The sequence below is a fragment of the Plasmodium inui genome, assembly GCF_000524495.1.
Source record: "Plasmodium inui San Antonio 1 unplaced genomic scaffold supercont1.31, whole genome shotgun sequence".
NCBI classification, from domain to species: domain Eukaryota; phylum Apicomplexa; class Aconoidasida; order Haemosporida; family Plasmodiidae; genus Plasmodium; species Plasmodium inui.
Window position 1 is genome coordinate 120,042 of NW_008481865.1, and position 14,767 is coordinate 134,808.

At 49.0% G+C, this 14,767-nt stretch overlaps 5 protein-coding genes across 5 annotated transcripts in view; 3 read left to right on the plus strand and 2 right to left on the minus strand.

Annotated features, from left to right (window-relative positions):
* Positions 1 to 182, minus strand: part of C922_04886 (hypothetical protein) — a gene marked incomplete at both ends in the record, with an annotated part of 2,755 nt that extends 2,573 nt beyond the window's left edge. Inside the window, one exon of the mRNA XM_008820460.1 lies at positions 132 to 182. Within this exon, the coding sequence (XP_008818682.1) occupies positions 132 to 182 (51 nt within the window). The remainder of the gene's footprint in view (positions 1 to 131) is intronic.
* A 1,529-nt stretch (positions 183 to 1,711) lies between these two features.
* Positions 1,712 to 5,404, plus strand: C922_04887 (hypothetical protein; the record flags this gene model as incomplete). The annotated part of the gene is made up of 3 exons (XM_008820461.1): positions 1,712 to 4,963; positions 5,074 to 5,188; positions 5,319 to 5,404. 3 exons carry the CDS (start codon positions 1,712 to 1,714, stop codon positions 5,402 to 5,404), a joined length of 3,453 nt encoding a protein of 1,150 aa, XP_008818683.1.
* A 645-nt stretch (positions 5,405 to 6,049) lies between these two features.
* C922_04888 (hypothetical protein) lies at positions 6,050 to 7,623 on the plus strand (the record flags this gene model as incomplete). Its single annotated transcript, XM_008820462.1, has 5 exons — positions 6,050 to 6,319; positions 6,451 to 6,643; positions 6,870 to 7,038; positions 7,164 to 7,290; positions 7,543 to 7,623. 5 exons carry the CDS (start codon positions 6,050 to 6,052, stop codon positions 7,621 to 7,623), a joined length of 840 nt encoding a protein of 279 aa, XP_008818684.1.
* Positions 7,624 to 8,310: 687 nt separating this feature from the next.
* On the minus strand, positions 8,311 to 8,979 carry C922_04889 (hypothetical protein; the record flags this gene model as incomplete). Its single annotated transcript, XM_008820463.1, has 1 exon — positions 8,311 to 8,979. The coding sequence occupies one exon, from the start codon at positions 8,977 to 8,979 to the stop codon at positions 8,311 to 8,313; it is 669 nt and encodes a 222-aa protein (XP_008818685.1).
* A 2,678-nt stretch (positions 8,980 to 11,657) lies between these two features.
* C922_04890 (hypothetical protein) lies at positions 11,658 to 13,972 on the plus strand (the record flags this gene model as incomplete). Its single annotated transcript, XM_008820464.1, has 8 exons — positions 11,658 to 11,893; positions 12,152 to 12,312; positions 12,653 to 12,720; positions 12,844 to 12,927; positions 13,028 to 13,099; positions 13,313 to 13,437; positions 13,633 to 13,687; positions 13,835 to 13,972. The coding sequence occupies 8 exons, from the start codon at positions 11,658 to 11,660 to the stop codon at positions 13,970 to 13,972; spliced, it is 939 nt and encodes a 312-aa protein (XP_008818686.1).
* Positions 13,973 to 14,767: the final 795 nt, after the last annotated feature.

Genomic DNA, 14,767 nt, shown 5'->3' on the forward strand with positions numbered 1-14,767 from the left:
TTTTGCGTTTTGTCAGGTTGTGTCAGGTTGTGTCAGGTTGTGTCAGGTTCCGTTGCGTGCACTGTGTTGTATTGCCCTGTGCTACACTGCCGCATATTGTGCGCGTTTTTTCTTTTTCTCTTTTTCCGCACTGCGAAGTAGACGCAGGGGATGCCTCCCAAATTACATTTCTCAATTAGCATTTTATAAAATATTATCTCAAGTGGTCCTCAGATTTCTTCCTTTTTCTCTAGCTGCTGTAACGGCATACCAGACACAAGAATTTTTTTTTCCCCCTTCAAAATGGACAGAAAAGTATGAACAGGCAAGGTGAAAAATGAAAAAAAAAAAAAAAAGAGGCGACAAAGCAATGGCAGCAGCAGCAGAAGCCGGGGGAGGAAAACACACTATCGTGGAATAATGGAGTCCCCAAGGGGAGCAAACGGAGGGATGTACCAAAAGGTGAAAGAAAGGGAACGGGACGGGGGCTACAGAAGGGGAATACGAGGAAGAGAAAAGCTTAGCCCAATGTGCTCATGGTTTTTTTCCTTTCTGCTGGTGTACATGTTGAGTAGTTGGGTTTAGGGTTACAAGTAGTTTCATGGACATCGACCGCTGACACAGCACAAGAGTCGCGCAGGCAAGATGTTCGGAAAAATGAAACAAGAAAAAACAGAAAAAAGAACAGAAAAAAAAACAAAGGAGAAGGTGAAGGGATGGCAAAGCTACAGCGAAAGAAATAAGAAGAAGGAAAAACTAAAAAAAGATAAAATTACTTTGTTCTTCGCGAATGTAGTCGAATTGTACAGCCAAAAATGCACATCGGGAGCACGGCGTGGCAGAGGGGGGTAAGGAAAAAACCAACCCTATCATTTCCGTCACGGCTCCCTCAAATGACGGGAACAGAAGAAAAAAAAAAACTGTATATTATGGTACGCTGTGCTATGCTACATTGCGCTATCCTTCTTGCCCCCGGCAACCCTGCAATTGGTTACCCGCAAGCACGAGCATACAATCATTATCGTGTGCCTCGTTCCCGTAGGACTAGTGTAAAATCGGCCAATCTGCGCAGACCATATTTTCTCAAATCATGGAAAAATGAAACATCCTTTTTTGGCACAGATGAACTGAACGGGTTGGAAATTAACAGCCACGCGTTCTGCTCACATTTGCAGTTTGAGGCTAGTCATTTGGGCCCCCTTTTGGAAGTTTTGTTTTTGTTTTTTTTTTTTTTTTGTCGCCTCCAAGTAGTTTTCCGTGCTACTTCGGGGGAATCACTTTGCGTCGTATCGCTCTCTTTGCGTGAGGGACGCCATTTGATTTTCCCTACCGTTTTCTCTGTTGCGTAGTGGACTCTTCACTTCGTTTCGTTCTTCCAGCGCCTGCTGGTCAGGGCAGTAGGCCATGTTACATGTGACACATTTATAATATATGTGTGTTCTCTTCCCCTAGCGGACTTGCGTAAAAAGGGGAAAATCACCAAAGCACGGCGCCTTTCAAACGTGGAACCCGCGCAAGTGTGTCCATCCCCCGCGCGGTACACATGTGCAGGACTAACCTGGACATATAGGTCAGCCACCTACCGTCTGGCGGGACAAGCGCAGAAGATACACCCTTTCACTGATCGAGACGCATCTCGGACATCTGCCGCCCGAACGGGCCATACGGCAAACCCACGACATGCGCGACGTGACCAGGCAACCCCAGCTAGCCATGAAACGATAAAGGGAAAATGCAAATTATTCGCGTCCTCCTGTTTAGCCTCCTCATAGCAGCGTCGTCGCCCACGAGCAGCAGCAAGAGCCCCCATAGCAACCCCCAGAAGGACAAGCCAAAAGGAAAAAACGGTAATGGCAGGGAGGTGACCACCCCCGCGGAGGAAACCAACCATAGTAGTGACATCCAGAGAGGTGAAAACGAAGAAGAAGGAGGAGAAAAATTAAAAAGAGTGACCCATGGAGGAGACGAAGAAGGGGAAGACTCGTTAGGCCAATCGGACGAGTTAGACGATGATACAAAGGAGCCCCCCCGCGGAGGGACTGACAAAGGCGGGGACCGAATTAGCGGCGGCAACAGCATCGACGGGAGCAGCATCGGCGGCAGCAGCGGAAGCAGTAACGATGAACGTCGAAGCGAAAACAACAGGGAGGGCACTTCCAATGGACGAAGCGTCTTCGGAACCTTGCTCAGTTTTATAAACGGAGGTAACTTTGGTGACGACATGAACGTAAAGCAGGTGCCCTTCCATCCGCAAGAAGGCAACTTTAAGGATGAAACATCCCATGAGGAGAAACTAACTAGCCAATTTTTGAACACGCTGAAGAACAGCGAAATGAATCACACAGTTGGGGATAACATACCCATTAGAAGGAAGGACAAAGAGAAGCAGTGTATCTACAGTTATGCACTATTTGGTCAAGGGGCGAAGAGGAAAACGATACTGGATAGGTCGTTGGAGGAGGAAGACAACTTTGAGGAGAGTGCCGCCGTGGAAGGAGAAAACCCTCCATTTGGAGATCGTCATCAGGGGGAGGACCCACAAGAAGGGATAGAGGCGGAAAAGGTTGATAAAGGCGACCAGTTGGGAGATGACACTGGAGATCACCCTATGGAGGAGGTCGAAGGTGAGGGCACGCGCGATTTTTTGAACTTTGAGAAGGAATTCATGAAAAGGGAAGAGCAGGAGGAAGGAGGAGGAGCAACAGGAGCAACAGCAGGAGCAGCAGGAGGGGGAGAAGCAGGACGAGAGGCGACGGAGCAGGTTGGGGAGAGGGAAGCCAACGTGTCAAGTCACAACCGAAGCGGTGCGAAGGGAAAGGCGGACGATGGCACCGCGGGGAGGAGGGAAGGAAAGAAAAAGGACCCAAACGATAAGGAGCAGAAAGGGAAGGAGAGGAACTGGCCAGCCCAGGCCGGCGAAGTTCACCGGGCTCATGTGGACACCCATGCTGATGACACAACTGATGATGTTTACCCGCTGGGGAGCGCCCCCCCGGGGGAGACGGACGAGCAGGACGCATTGCTCATCAACAAGCCGGAAGCAATAAAGTACTTCTTCGAGGTGCTGACGGAAGTATGCGCGATTATCAGGTTGGGGGTGATTCACCGCTTCACCCACGTTGTGATTCCCATAAAGAATATCATCGTGTCGAAGACGCTGCGTCAAATTGAAGTGGTCCTAATGACCATGTTATCTGTGCACAGACTGGCTAGCCACAAATACAGGGACACGTACGGACTCAGCATCATCGCACTCTTGGTGTACCTAATGATATACCTCATAAAAAGGTACATATACGGGGGGGGAAAAAAAAGGAGAGAAGAGCATTCCTCGAGTAAGGCAGACGATGTGTATGTAGTGAATCTGTTAAGAAGAATCTTATCCTTGGTGGAGACAAGAAAGACAATGAGCAACTCGGAAGAAGGGTTTCTTCACGATGTCCTCTACAACACGGAGACCTTACTAGCCACCACCAACATCACGAACAAGGAAAACAAACAGATCTACACAGACATCATAGCCAGTATTAATAACCTTGGAATATTTACGTACGTTTCAACTCAGGCTTTAAAAAGCATAAACCAGAAATCAGATTTGTTGCTAAGTGGGTTCAGTGGAGGGAGTGCTGTCAGAGTGGGAGAGCAGGAGGGCATACTGGACATGGACCCTGATATGGACCTCGATATGAATGGCTTGCATGGAATGGCGCTGGATGGTCTGGCGCAAGATGGTATTCCGATGGATAGTATTCCCTTTGATGGTACTGCGTTGGATGGTAGCGCGTTCAGTGGAAGTGCAATGGGGCTTAGTTTAGGAGGGGGCATGGGGGCTTCCTTGCGGAAAAGGGGCTTTCCCAGCGGTATGGAGACGGGCCTACCCAACGGTATGGAGACAGGCCTACCAAACAGTATAGGAGCCTCCTTACGAAGTGGCATGGGGGCTGCGCTCCCTCCCGGAGCAGGAGGGCACATGGTAGACGATGTCTACGACGTGAACAATATGCAAAACAATTTTGGCGACGACCCCTTGTATGGGGACAATAGCGTGAGGAACAAGATGCGCTACAGTCTGTTGCAGCAACAGAATGATAAGTTCGAGGAGGGAGACCTTCTCGCCTACAAGAAGGGCACCGACAACTACGACTTGGTTGGCCACGGGCTTGAGGCAAACGGTGGAGGTAACTTCCGATACGGGGGGGTGGATGCGATGAACAGGGCGGATGCGATGAACAGGGCGGATGCGATGACCAGGGCGGATGCGATGACCAGGGCGGATGCGATGAACGCGATGGACGCAGCGAACGCAATGGACGCCGCCAGTACAGCCAACCTCGTCAGCGCGGCCCATTTCTCCCACTTCGCCCCGACCCAGGAGTACCCAAAAGAGTACCCAAAACAGGGGGAGGATTTTCCTAACGAGAACTTCAACCGCAGAAGCAGCTTTTCCCATGTGTCCAAACCTTCCAATCAGATGAACGGAGACGAGGTGACTAAGGAGAATGGTGGGAAGACCAGTCAGGGCAGACCCCGAGGAGTGGATCCTCCCGCTCCTCCCCCTGCGATGCGGTATATGTCGAGCGAGCACCTCCAGGACGGGCTGAACGGCGCGCATAATGGGGCCACGCAGAGTGCGCTGCAGAGTGGGCCTCAAACTGGGCTGCCAACTGGGCTGCCAACAGGGCAGCATAGCACAGCACAAGTTGCCCCACATAATATCCCCCCGCCGGTCCAACCGCCCCCCTCGATGCCCCCTCCACCGATTTTCCCCTTCGTCCACGACCCAAATAACGGCCACATGCACCCCAAAGGCGAAGTGCATACAAAGAGCTACACCGGTCAGCTCGGCCCCCCAAAGAAAACCTCTGCCGGGTTGAACACGGGCCCTCCAGAAAAGGACGCCAACTCAGGGGACAGCGCCTTCCCCGTGCATGGAAGCCTAAGCATGATGAGCAGCATCCCCCCGGAGGATACCCTCTCCAGTGTGGTGAGTATTGCCAGGATGCACTGAAGCAGTGAGGCAGTGTAGCAATGGGGCGCCTTCTTCTCCACTTCTTGCAATTTTTCGAGTTCATCTTTTCCCCCTCTCACCTGCAGAAAAAGGACGACTTGATGACCCACGTGCCGGGCCCGCAGGCGGCCTTCTCTGATGACCCCCCAAGTGGGGCGGCCGCCCCATCAAAGAAGGACTCCCTCCAGAATTACGCGCCACGTAAGGATTGTGACCCGGATTGGAAAGAAAAAGAAGCTTCTTCCGGGGAGAAGCGCACTTCTTGTTCGCTATCTTTGCCATCTTTGCGATCCTCACCCTCTTCATCGTCCCTGTCGCCCCCCCCGTGCAGCCCCCGTCTCGTACATGCCACCAGCCCACCAAGTACTGGAAAGCGCGTCCAACCGGAATCAGAAGTACCTTACACAGAGGAAGTAAGTGTCGGAAATGTAGAGCAGCTTTACAGTGCACCTATGAGATGCACACATGGATAACATGTGTTTTTTTTTATTTTCCCCTCTTAGGGAGAGGCAAAAAATCGTTGCAACGAAGTCTCCCTTTAATTGAGAAGTGTCCCTGCCCGTCAACAAAAAGGATCCTTTTTTTTTTCCTTTTTTTTTTCTTCTCTTCACTCTGGGAAATACTCCGTTAACGTAAAAACGTATGTGCTGCCCACATCGTGTGTATCGACTTTTGAAGCTATTACGACGGGGTGTGGACATGAGTCGTAAGCACTTCAACGTGTAGTGACTGAGTAGAAGACTTCCTCTCCTGCCTGTACCTGTGTATGTCCCCCTATACTGGCTAGCATTTTTTTTCTTTGATTTGCGGCCCCGTAAAATTCTCTTTTTTTTTTTCTTTTTTTTTTTTTTTTTTTCGTTGCTGAACCGATGCGTAACTGTTTTTTTTTCTTCTTTAATTTGGCAAAAGGAATCTTTTTGGTAAACTGTGGATACTCCTGAGAGAGTTCTTCCTTTGTCGCTTCGCCGAGTGGGCGTTCGACCGCCACACCGCAGGGCCCAAAATGGGCCGATCGGGTGGCCCACAATACACCCTGCCAAACATAAGGCAGCGAAAAAAAAAATGTTGCTATCACGGGCCAAGCGATGTTGCAGGTATGTGAGGACGATCGCCAAATGCTCAAAGCGCAGTGGCAACCCCGGTAGCAACCCCCTCTTTGCTTCGTACTGTAATGGTCTCCATAGCGAAGCCACGAGGGATGGGAAGAGGACAAGACCTTACTTCGACTATGACCAGGACAGCAAGTTACTAGGGAGGCTGCAGAAGGGCCAACTGGACGTGGACGACTGGGGCCACGTGGATGACCACAGGGACGCTCTGAAGATTAAGAAGGTGCTCAGAGAGGGAGGCGGCTGTAGAGGGACGGGGCAGTGTGCCCTGTGGTGGAGTATGCCCCTCTGTTGTAGTGTTCCTCTGTGTAGGCGCGCCCACCACTTCTCTCCCCTTCCAACCCCATCCCGCAGAAGTACCTCAAACTGCTCCGACTGTACCACCCAGACACATACGTAAGTGAGAAGAACGAACAGAGGAAGAAGCGGAAGGAAGAAATCTTTTTGCAGATCTATCGGCAATACAAGAGCTTCACTCAGCACTATGATCACCTGTACAAGTCAGATCTGACTGATGAATCTGTGTGCGAAACTGAAGAAGAGAGAGGTTAAAGGAGGGGAATTCCGCGGGGGGAGGTTTCCTCTCTGGGCATGTTTGGACACCTCACCTTTTTTCTGGTGCCTTCTTTTGTATATCATTCCATACGTTGAGAAGTCTTCACACTTGCTTCCTTTTTTTTTTTTTTTTTTTTTTTCTCATCCGTTCATGCGTATTGATCACCACATCTTCCTCTCCTTCTTCTTCCTTCTTCTCCCCCCCTTAACCTTCGAAGATGAAAGACTCGAGCGGTACAGACGCTACTCTGAGGGGAAGAGAAATGACGTGTCACATTTCCACAAGAACGTGGAAATATACATCCTAGTTATGATTTTAGTGACCTTTGGAGGGGTCCTCCTGCTCTGTGTCTTTCTACCCTTTGATGTTAACATCGGCAGGGAAGAGTGAGTCAGAAGTCGACCGCATGTAGAGCCCAAGTGGGACAACTTCCCCCACGCCGCGAATTCTTCCTCTCGCTTGCCCATTCTGTTCACTTCCCCTAACACGCCACCCCCACCCCTTCCCTCAGACTATGCGACGGCGCGGACAGCGGAGAAAGCGCTCAGGTCGTCCCCTGCTTTTACAACCCCGTCATGAAGCGATACGAGTATCTGTCTGGAGGATATGTCCCCCCGCACCCGCACCAGTTGTACTACGTAAGGATGGGGGGAGCGATTCCCTTTGATCGTTACACAGGAGAGAGAGACTTATTTTTGAGAGGATTCCCCTGGTGGGATAAAGCCCCCCCGGAGGAATCAGAAGAAAAAAAAAAAAAAAGAAAAAAAACACTCATGAGAGAGGTTTATGATGTATTTAAAAAATAACGGAGCGCCATCTGGAAGCAGCCCCCCCAGTGCACTTCACCTCTTTTTTTTTTTTTCCATTCCTCTGTTGTGTCCCCTCTGCAGTTTTACAAAAATAACTTCCCAGACCTGTTCGTGGACGATGACCTCCTGAAGCTAAGTCGCTTCGAAGTGGTCCAGGTATAGTACAGGGGAGAGCGCCACGATGGGAAGAAAGTGCGTGCCCACGGGCTAGCCACATCCTGCCTCCCTACCGCGCCCATCCTATTACGACCACGTCGGCCATGTCGCCCACATCACACCCCCATCAAGTGAACAAATTTTAATTCCGCCTTATTGCCATTAACTCGCAGTTGCCAAAAAATCGAGCAAAGAAATGCAGACTTGTGTACGACATAAAGACAAACGAACTCATTTTTTTAAAAAAAACAAAACAAGATGAAAGAGGAGAAAAAAAAAAGCAAGTGCTGTCGAAACTTACAAAATAAAAAAAAAAAAAACGTGGATTGCTGATTGGTATGCACGGATGTATCAAATGGGAATGGAAAAAAAAAAAACAGTTTAAGAGAGCTTTAAACGATCAAATTGTATACTTACGCTGTGCCTCTTGTGGAAATATTTTCCTAATGCGATATGAAGGCCCAAGGTAGAAAGAAAAAGGTGGTAATCAAACGGTAGAATTGCCATCATTGGGGGGACCCATGCCCGCCCCCTTACGTGAAGGAGCTGACACGTGTGTGTCTATCACTCAGAGATATACCTCACCTGCACGTTTGGTACGATTCATTTGTGCGTTCCCTCCGTGCGACATATGTAGTGGTTTAATTGTACATGCCTTTGTTCCTGTGTGCATCATCACATTGCGGAGGTGAATCACTCTGCGTTTTTCGTCGGCGCGGCCTCCTCATTAACATTCTCACTCGCAGCCTCGTTCGCATTTCCATCCGTGTCGTTGTTCACCTCCTCCGTGACAGCCGAATCTGCATTGTCCTCAGGCGTCGCTACATCATCTACATTGGAGTTCCCTCCAGCAGAGGGCTCCGCAACATTGCTCGCTCCAGCGTCGTCTGGATTCTCTTCAGTTAAAGTGTTAGCATTATCTGCCACGTCGTTTGACGTCGTCTCTTCTACGTTTGTGTCTTGCGTTGCGTCGTTCACGTCTTTCGCGTGGTCCGCGTCGTTCGTCTGGTCCGCTTCGTTCGTATCATTCGCATCGGCGTGGTCTCCTTCATTCGTGGCGACCGCATTGTTGTTATCACCATTTGGGTTCGATCCAGCTACTGCATTTGCAATTTCGGGTTCTAACTGATCACCTGCATTTGCTTCTCCTTCTCCAGCCTTAGCATTCATCTTCTCTTCCACGCGGGCTCTCTTATTCGTTTGAACGTCACCTCCAATGGCATTTAATTGCTCCTCTACTTCTGTGCTCACCGCATCCTTCGCATTTTCGTCCTTCACCACCAGGTCTGGAATCTTCGCTTGGTGCTTCTCTCCGACGTTGATTTTGCCGTCAACTTTGGACATGTACTTTCGTTTAGCCATGGTGTGGGTGTAGGGGTGTCAGCAGATGGGTTGCCGTTAGAAAGCGTTTCGATAGAGTCCGTTTCGATAGAGTCCGTTTCGATTGAGAGGTGGGAATGAAATACGTTGGATGCGTCTTCGCGCTGAGAAAAGGAATCGCAACAAAGGATGGGTCAGTGAAGAACGTGCTCAGGGGTCAGCTAGAACAGGGGGACGGACAGCCTCTGGGAAGTCACTTGCGTTTATGTACCCTGAGTGATTCTTCTAATTTGAAGGGATGAACGATTGGGCGGCTGGATGGTTGCTCTATGGGGCGGTTTCTCTGTCGCTTTGTTATTCTCCCGCTTTGTTGCTCTGTCGGCAGGTTACTCTTTCGGGTTGAACGCGGGGGGAAAGTCTCGCTCAGGTTCGGAATGAAAAAATGAAATGATTTAAAAAAATTAAAAGATTTAAAAAAATTAAAATATTAAAAAACGGAAATGGTAACGTTGATCGCGCAAGTGGTCTCTTTAAATGGTCTCTTGAAATGGTATTTTTAAAAAATGGTATGTTAAATTGTACGTCAAAATGGTATTTTTAAAAAATTGTATTTCGAGATGGTCGCCAAATTTTTGTCCGCTCGAGTGACCTCTTAAATTTTAATTTGATTAAATTTTGAAAAAATTAAAAAGCGAGCTGTGCCATTCCAAGCGGAGACGGGGAGCAGAGCGACCAGGTTTTATCATCAACTGACTGACTAACCGACCGACGGAGCGACCGACCAACCCACCGATTTGCATTTTCTTTTCTCAAATGCAGTCCTGTTCGTTCGCCACTCGCGCGCACGACTTTGCGCTTTTAGCTGATTTCTCATGCCACGTTCTCGTTATTTTGCCTTAGCGGCTGCATCATTTTTTTTGTTGCCACTTTGCTGCCTTTCAGCTGCCCCCCTTTAGGAGGCTACGGTGCCGTTGCATGTTGCGCCCGCCGGGACTGCATGCAGAAGGAGAACAAAACGACGCCAAAACGTAGCCAAAAGTAGCAAAAACGTAGCCCCAAAACGTAGCAAAAACGTAGCCAAAACGTAGCCAAAAGGAATGCCGAAACCAGGCCAAAACATGCCATTCGTTCGTCCATACGTTAACGAAGAGGCGCGCCGCTCCTACTCAAGGAGCACAGTTGCCTAGCGCGCGCTGAAGCAAACATATGTAGAGAAAATGTATGTTGGCACGAAATTGTTACTACTCATCCATGCAGCACAGGGGCCAAGACCCCCCGCGAAAAAAAAAAAAAAAGAAATATCCCCATTGGAGTTCACCTCGAAAAGGGCTCTTCAAGGCGGCTTCACTAAATGACGACGCCCCGTAAAAGGACTCCCCGGTCGAAGGACAACATAGTTCTCTTTTGAAGGCAGACGGGGGAACAAAAAAAGAAAAAAAGAAGCATAAAGAAAAAGGCAAAAATGCAAAAAAACAAAACAACAAAAAAATGAAAAAAGAAAAAAGAAGAAAAAAAAAAATTCAATGGCCACTGCAAAGTTATGCAAAATTTGGGGTCAATTTATACCGCAGTGTTTGGCCTTTTTTTTTTTTTTTGTTACTAAGCCGGGTCACGATCGAGATTGCCCACTGATATGCCTATGCAATATGAGATGAGACAGCGACATGCCTCTGCCCCGCACTTTTCGCACCCGAGAGGCGATTGGCGTATTTGCTCTAAACGTCTCAGGCTCAGCAATTCCTTTCCCCCTACCCATAAAACGGTTGAAACACCCGATTTAGGGATCGGTGTACCACCTGTGAAGTAGCCTCAAATATATAATTGCTATTTTGTGCCAGATGGAGTGGCCCCACAAGGGTTTCTTCTCCCCCACGGGTACTTCCAATTCCACTTCCAATTCTACTTCCACTCTCTGCATACAATCTTCTCCTACGAGGTGGGCTCAAATGTGTATAAGTGCATATGATGTTATATATATCTGTTGGTCTCTCTCTAACCCCCCCCTCTAATGAGGGGCAACAAAGAATGGCAATAAAGAATCACAATAAAGTCTGACCACTCAAACCAAATGACAAAGGAGAACAACTTCCATTCTTTTGTTATGTGACCACTCGTTAAGGAATAAAAAAAAAAAAAAAAAAAGTCCAAAACGGGAACATTATGTACACAAACAAATGGTAATCCGTTTAGTAAAAACTTAGAGTAGCACTTCCGAGATTATCCTCTCTTTCCATTTGCTCTTTTTTTCTTTGTTCCTGATTGCTACACCTTTTATCACCTGAGCCAATGCCCTATTTGGAGGTGGCGCTTCGCCCTTTTATACTCTCCAAAGAAGAGGGGATCCATGTGAATAGCCGCATCACCAAATCCCCCTCACCACCACCATGGGGGACGTCAAGGAAGGACAAGTGGAGGCCACATGGAAACTACGCAATGCACAAGGTTAGCTGTGTAGAGGTCGCAGTACTCTTCCTCGATTCTCCGGCTCTGTTTTCCTGGGGTCAATAAAGATTTGGTCCCCTCCCCCACAAGTGGACCATCATCTACGTCGCAGTTGCTTAGACGGAGTTGTACACACGACGAAAGGGGAAAAGAAACCGAGTGATAGATCTGACTAACTGGCTAGCCTACTGGCTGTATCACCGGAGGGATAACCCCTCAGAGGTCGCTGCGCCCTCATCCGCCTTTGCCACTTCACCGCTTCCCCCGCAGAACCCCCAATGCTACAGACCCTGTACGGGTCGATCATCGCGTCGACTCTCAGCAGAGTTCTGCTTTATCCACTTGACACGCTCAAGATAAATAAGCAAGTGGACACGAGCAACAGCCAAGTGGGGCGTCCTGCCAGCCTCGCCAGCCACACAGCCACCTCCCCCGTGAACAAAGGTCGCACCTCCTTTTTCCTCTCTGCGTTTATCCATAAGTTTGGATACAGGGGACTCTACAGCGGTTTTCTGTAAGCGGGCGGAGAGAGTGGGCAACGTGATCGACAGTGGCATGGGCCAGGTCAGCCACCCTGCCAGTGGCCCTTCCAAAGAGTATATATGTTTACCTGTGCGCATGGTGTGGATGCGCCACCGAGTCTGTCTGTCCTTTCATAAGAACAAATGTCGACTATGAGCGAAGCGGCAAAAGATGCGCCGCTGATCCGTAAGCCGACTAAGCCGCTATCCTAGAGAACCGTCATCCTACTGAGCTGCCCCCCCCTTCGCAGATTCTCCGCCATGACGACCATCCCGGCGACGAGCCTCTACTTCTGCTGCTTCGAGTACCTGAAGTCGATCAAAATAAACTGGAACCAAAGATTGCGGGACGGCAAAAAGGAGCCCGGACAGGCGACCAACTCTCTGTCCTTTGTGAATTACTTCACCATAGGTATGCCTCCTTCGGCTGTCTTCACTGGAAGGGAGAAAAAGAAAGGGACCTTCGGGAAGTGTCTTCCTCTCTGCGGTGATGGTCATCACAGTTATTCCACTGCCAATTCCGCTGCCACTTCCGATGCCACTTCCTCTGCCAATGATATTTCATTTTTTTGCCCCGCCACAGGTACACCTTCCTTGCACAATGGTCACGTTAAAGAGATACTCCTGCGCAGATGATGCGGCCCACGCCCAATGTACCCATCGACTATGCAGCGTTTGCTTTGTACCGCTTCCTTCGCATCGTTCGATTTGCACCGTCTACCACTACCCCCCTGTTGCCACCCGACATGCAGCTTTCCTGGCCGAGGCCATGTCCTGCGTCTTGTTCGTCCCCATTGATGTAATTAAGGAGAGGCTTCAGGTGAGTAGGCCAAACAGTGCAGTATAACCATCTTCCATACGCTTTTTTCACACCCTACCATGTTTGTCCCTTAACGGGGATCCCACATTTTTTACCCTTCTCTTTTTCCCACCCTCATTGAAGGCGCAACGGTATTTGCAACTGAAGGAGTACAGGACGTCTTACCACCTCGTGAAGGATTTAATTCGCAAGGAAGGCCTCTTCAGGGTAATATTTACCCCCCTCGGAGAGTGGATAATTGAATGGGATTTCCTCCCTCCGTGGAAGCAACTAACGCATGTGCTGCTTCTGTTTTTCCCCCGCACAGCTGTACAGAGGCTATGTCTCCACCTGCTTAACCTACGGCGTATTTGGAGGCTCTTTCTTCTTTCTCCAAAATGTAAAGAGGGAGATTGCCCCCTTTCGCCATGTCCAAAGGGATGCAAAAAAGGAAGAAACCGAAATGAGCTATAGAGGCGGGGAGAACATCTTATCTGTTTCTGACTCCCCCTTTTGCTGTCTGTTCCCCACCCTGTACACATAACACAAGTGTTTTCACCCTCTCCATGTCATTTCACGATTCCTTCCTTCCCGAAACCATGTGATGCACCAGATGGGAAAGGACCTCATGAGAAGACTAGAGATCGAACCGTCCAATTTGAACAGCCTCAAATTGAACCTCGTTTGTTCGATGTTGTCTGGGATTATAACTTCCCCCCTTGAAGTAGTCAGGATAAGGTGTTAACTTTTTTTTTTTTTTTTTTTTGGGGGGCCCTTGGGGAGCAGCTTCACTTGGATGATTATTCTTTTTTGTCGCAGACGACACAGTTTGCCTCCTCATTTGTGTTGCCTTACACAGATGGGTTAGTGTCCCGTTCGTGCAACTAATGTGTATGTCTATTTTTCCTCTTTTCTCTCATCCCAACGGTACAGATATCAACTGCAGGAGAAGAACAGGACCCCTTTTTTTTACAGCAGCTCCGTTGATGTAAGAAGAGGAAAAATGAGAGGGGGGAGAAGAAGCTCCGTGAAGATAACAAGCGGGGATGTACCTTCACACACGCCCCTTCCTAAGAACATGCGACAGTTGTAGACGCATATTTATCTTACCACGTCACGTCTCACCCCCTAATAGGGAATTAAGAAGCTGTGGAGCGAGGGCAGCGGGAAGATTTTGAACCTCTTCAAAGGAAACCTCTACCGCTGCTCCCTCGTCTGCCTCAGCATGACCATGAATGTCACGATTATAGACCTATACAGGCAGTTCGCGTGACGAAAGGAGCTGCACAATAAGACGCAGGTCTACATCGCAGCGAAGAAAGGTAACGTAGTGGCACGCTGTATGATGGGAGGGTGATGCTTCCCATGAGCGGGGCATATTCTCCGCGCACTTAGAGCTGTCCGCATGTTTGCTTTGCTCTCCTTCCTCTTCTTTTTCTTTTTCCCTTTAAATATATGGCACGTCGGACAACCCCTCGGGGCGAACGCAACCTTGATTTGTTACCCCCCCCGTATGTTCCTTTTATCGTGCCGTCTATCCTTCCTCGCATGAACTATTCATTCGTCCCATAGACGTTGGCAAAATGGGAAACTAAGGTAAACTAAAATTAGCTAAATTGAATCTTCTCGTTCTTTCGTTTTTACGTTCTCTTATTTTTACGTTTTTTCCTTTTTTCGTTTAAAAAAAGAGCTTTTTTCAAAAGGGGCAAACGGGCATGCACACAACTTTAGGCAAAGATATGTACGGAAGTGCTCGGGCTACGAAAAAGGGTACAGTCACTGGATCCACTGGAGCCAGTAGCTAAGTGCCAGTACGCATCGGTGTGGTCATCTGCCCACCAATTCATGCAGACGTGTGTAACGCAGTAATCCTGGCAAATGACGGGCAGCTCAAAACGCGACGCCGCTTCTCCAGTTTGCACAATCTACCATATGTGGAGAAACAAGCACTGGGAGTGGATGAGACGTACTCACCCCATTTGATGACGCCTTCCTTGAGCCTCCTTACAACTTCCACTTGTGTGGTACGTACAATAACGTCGTGTGCGCGTCATGCATATAATTTTGG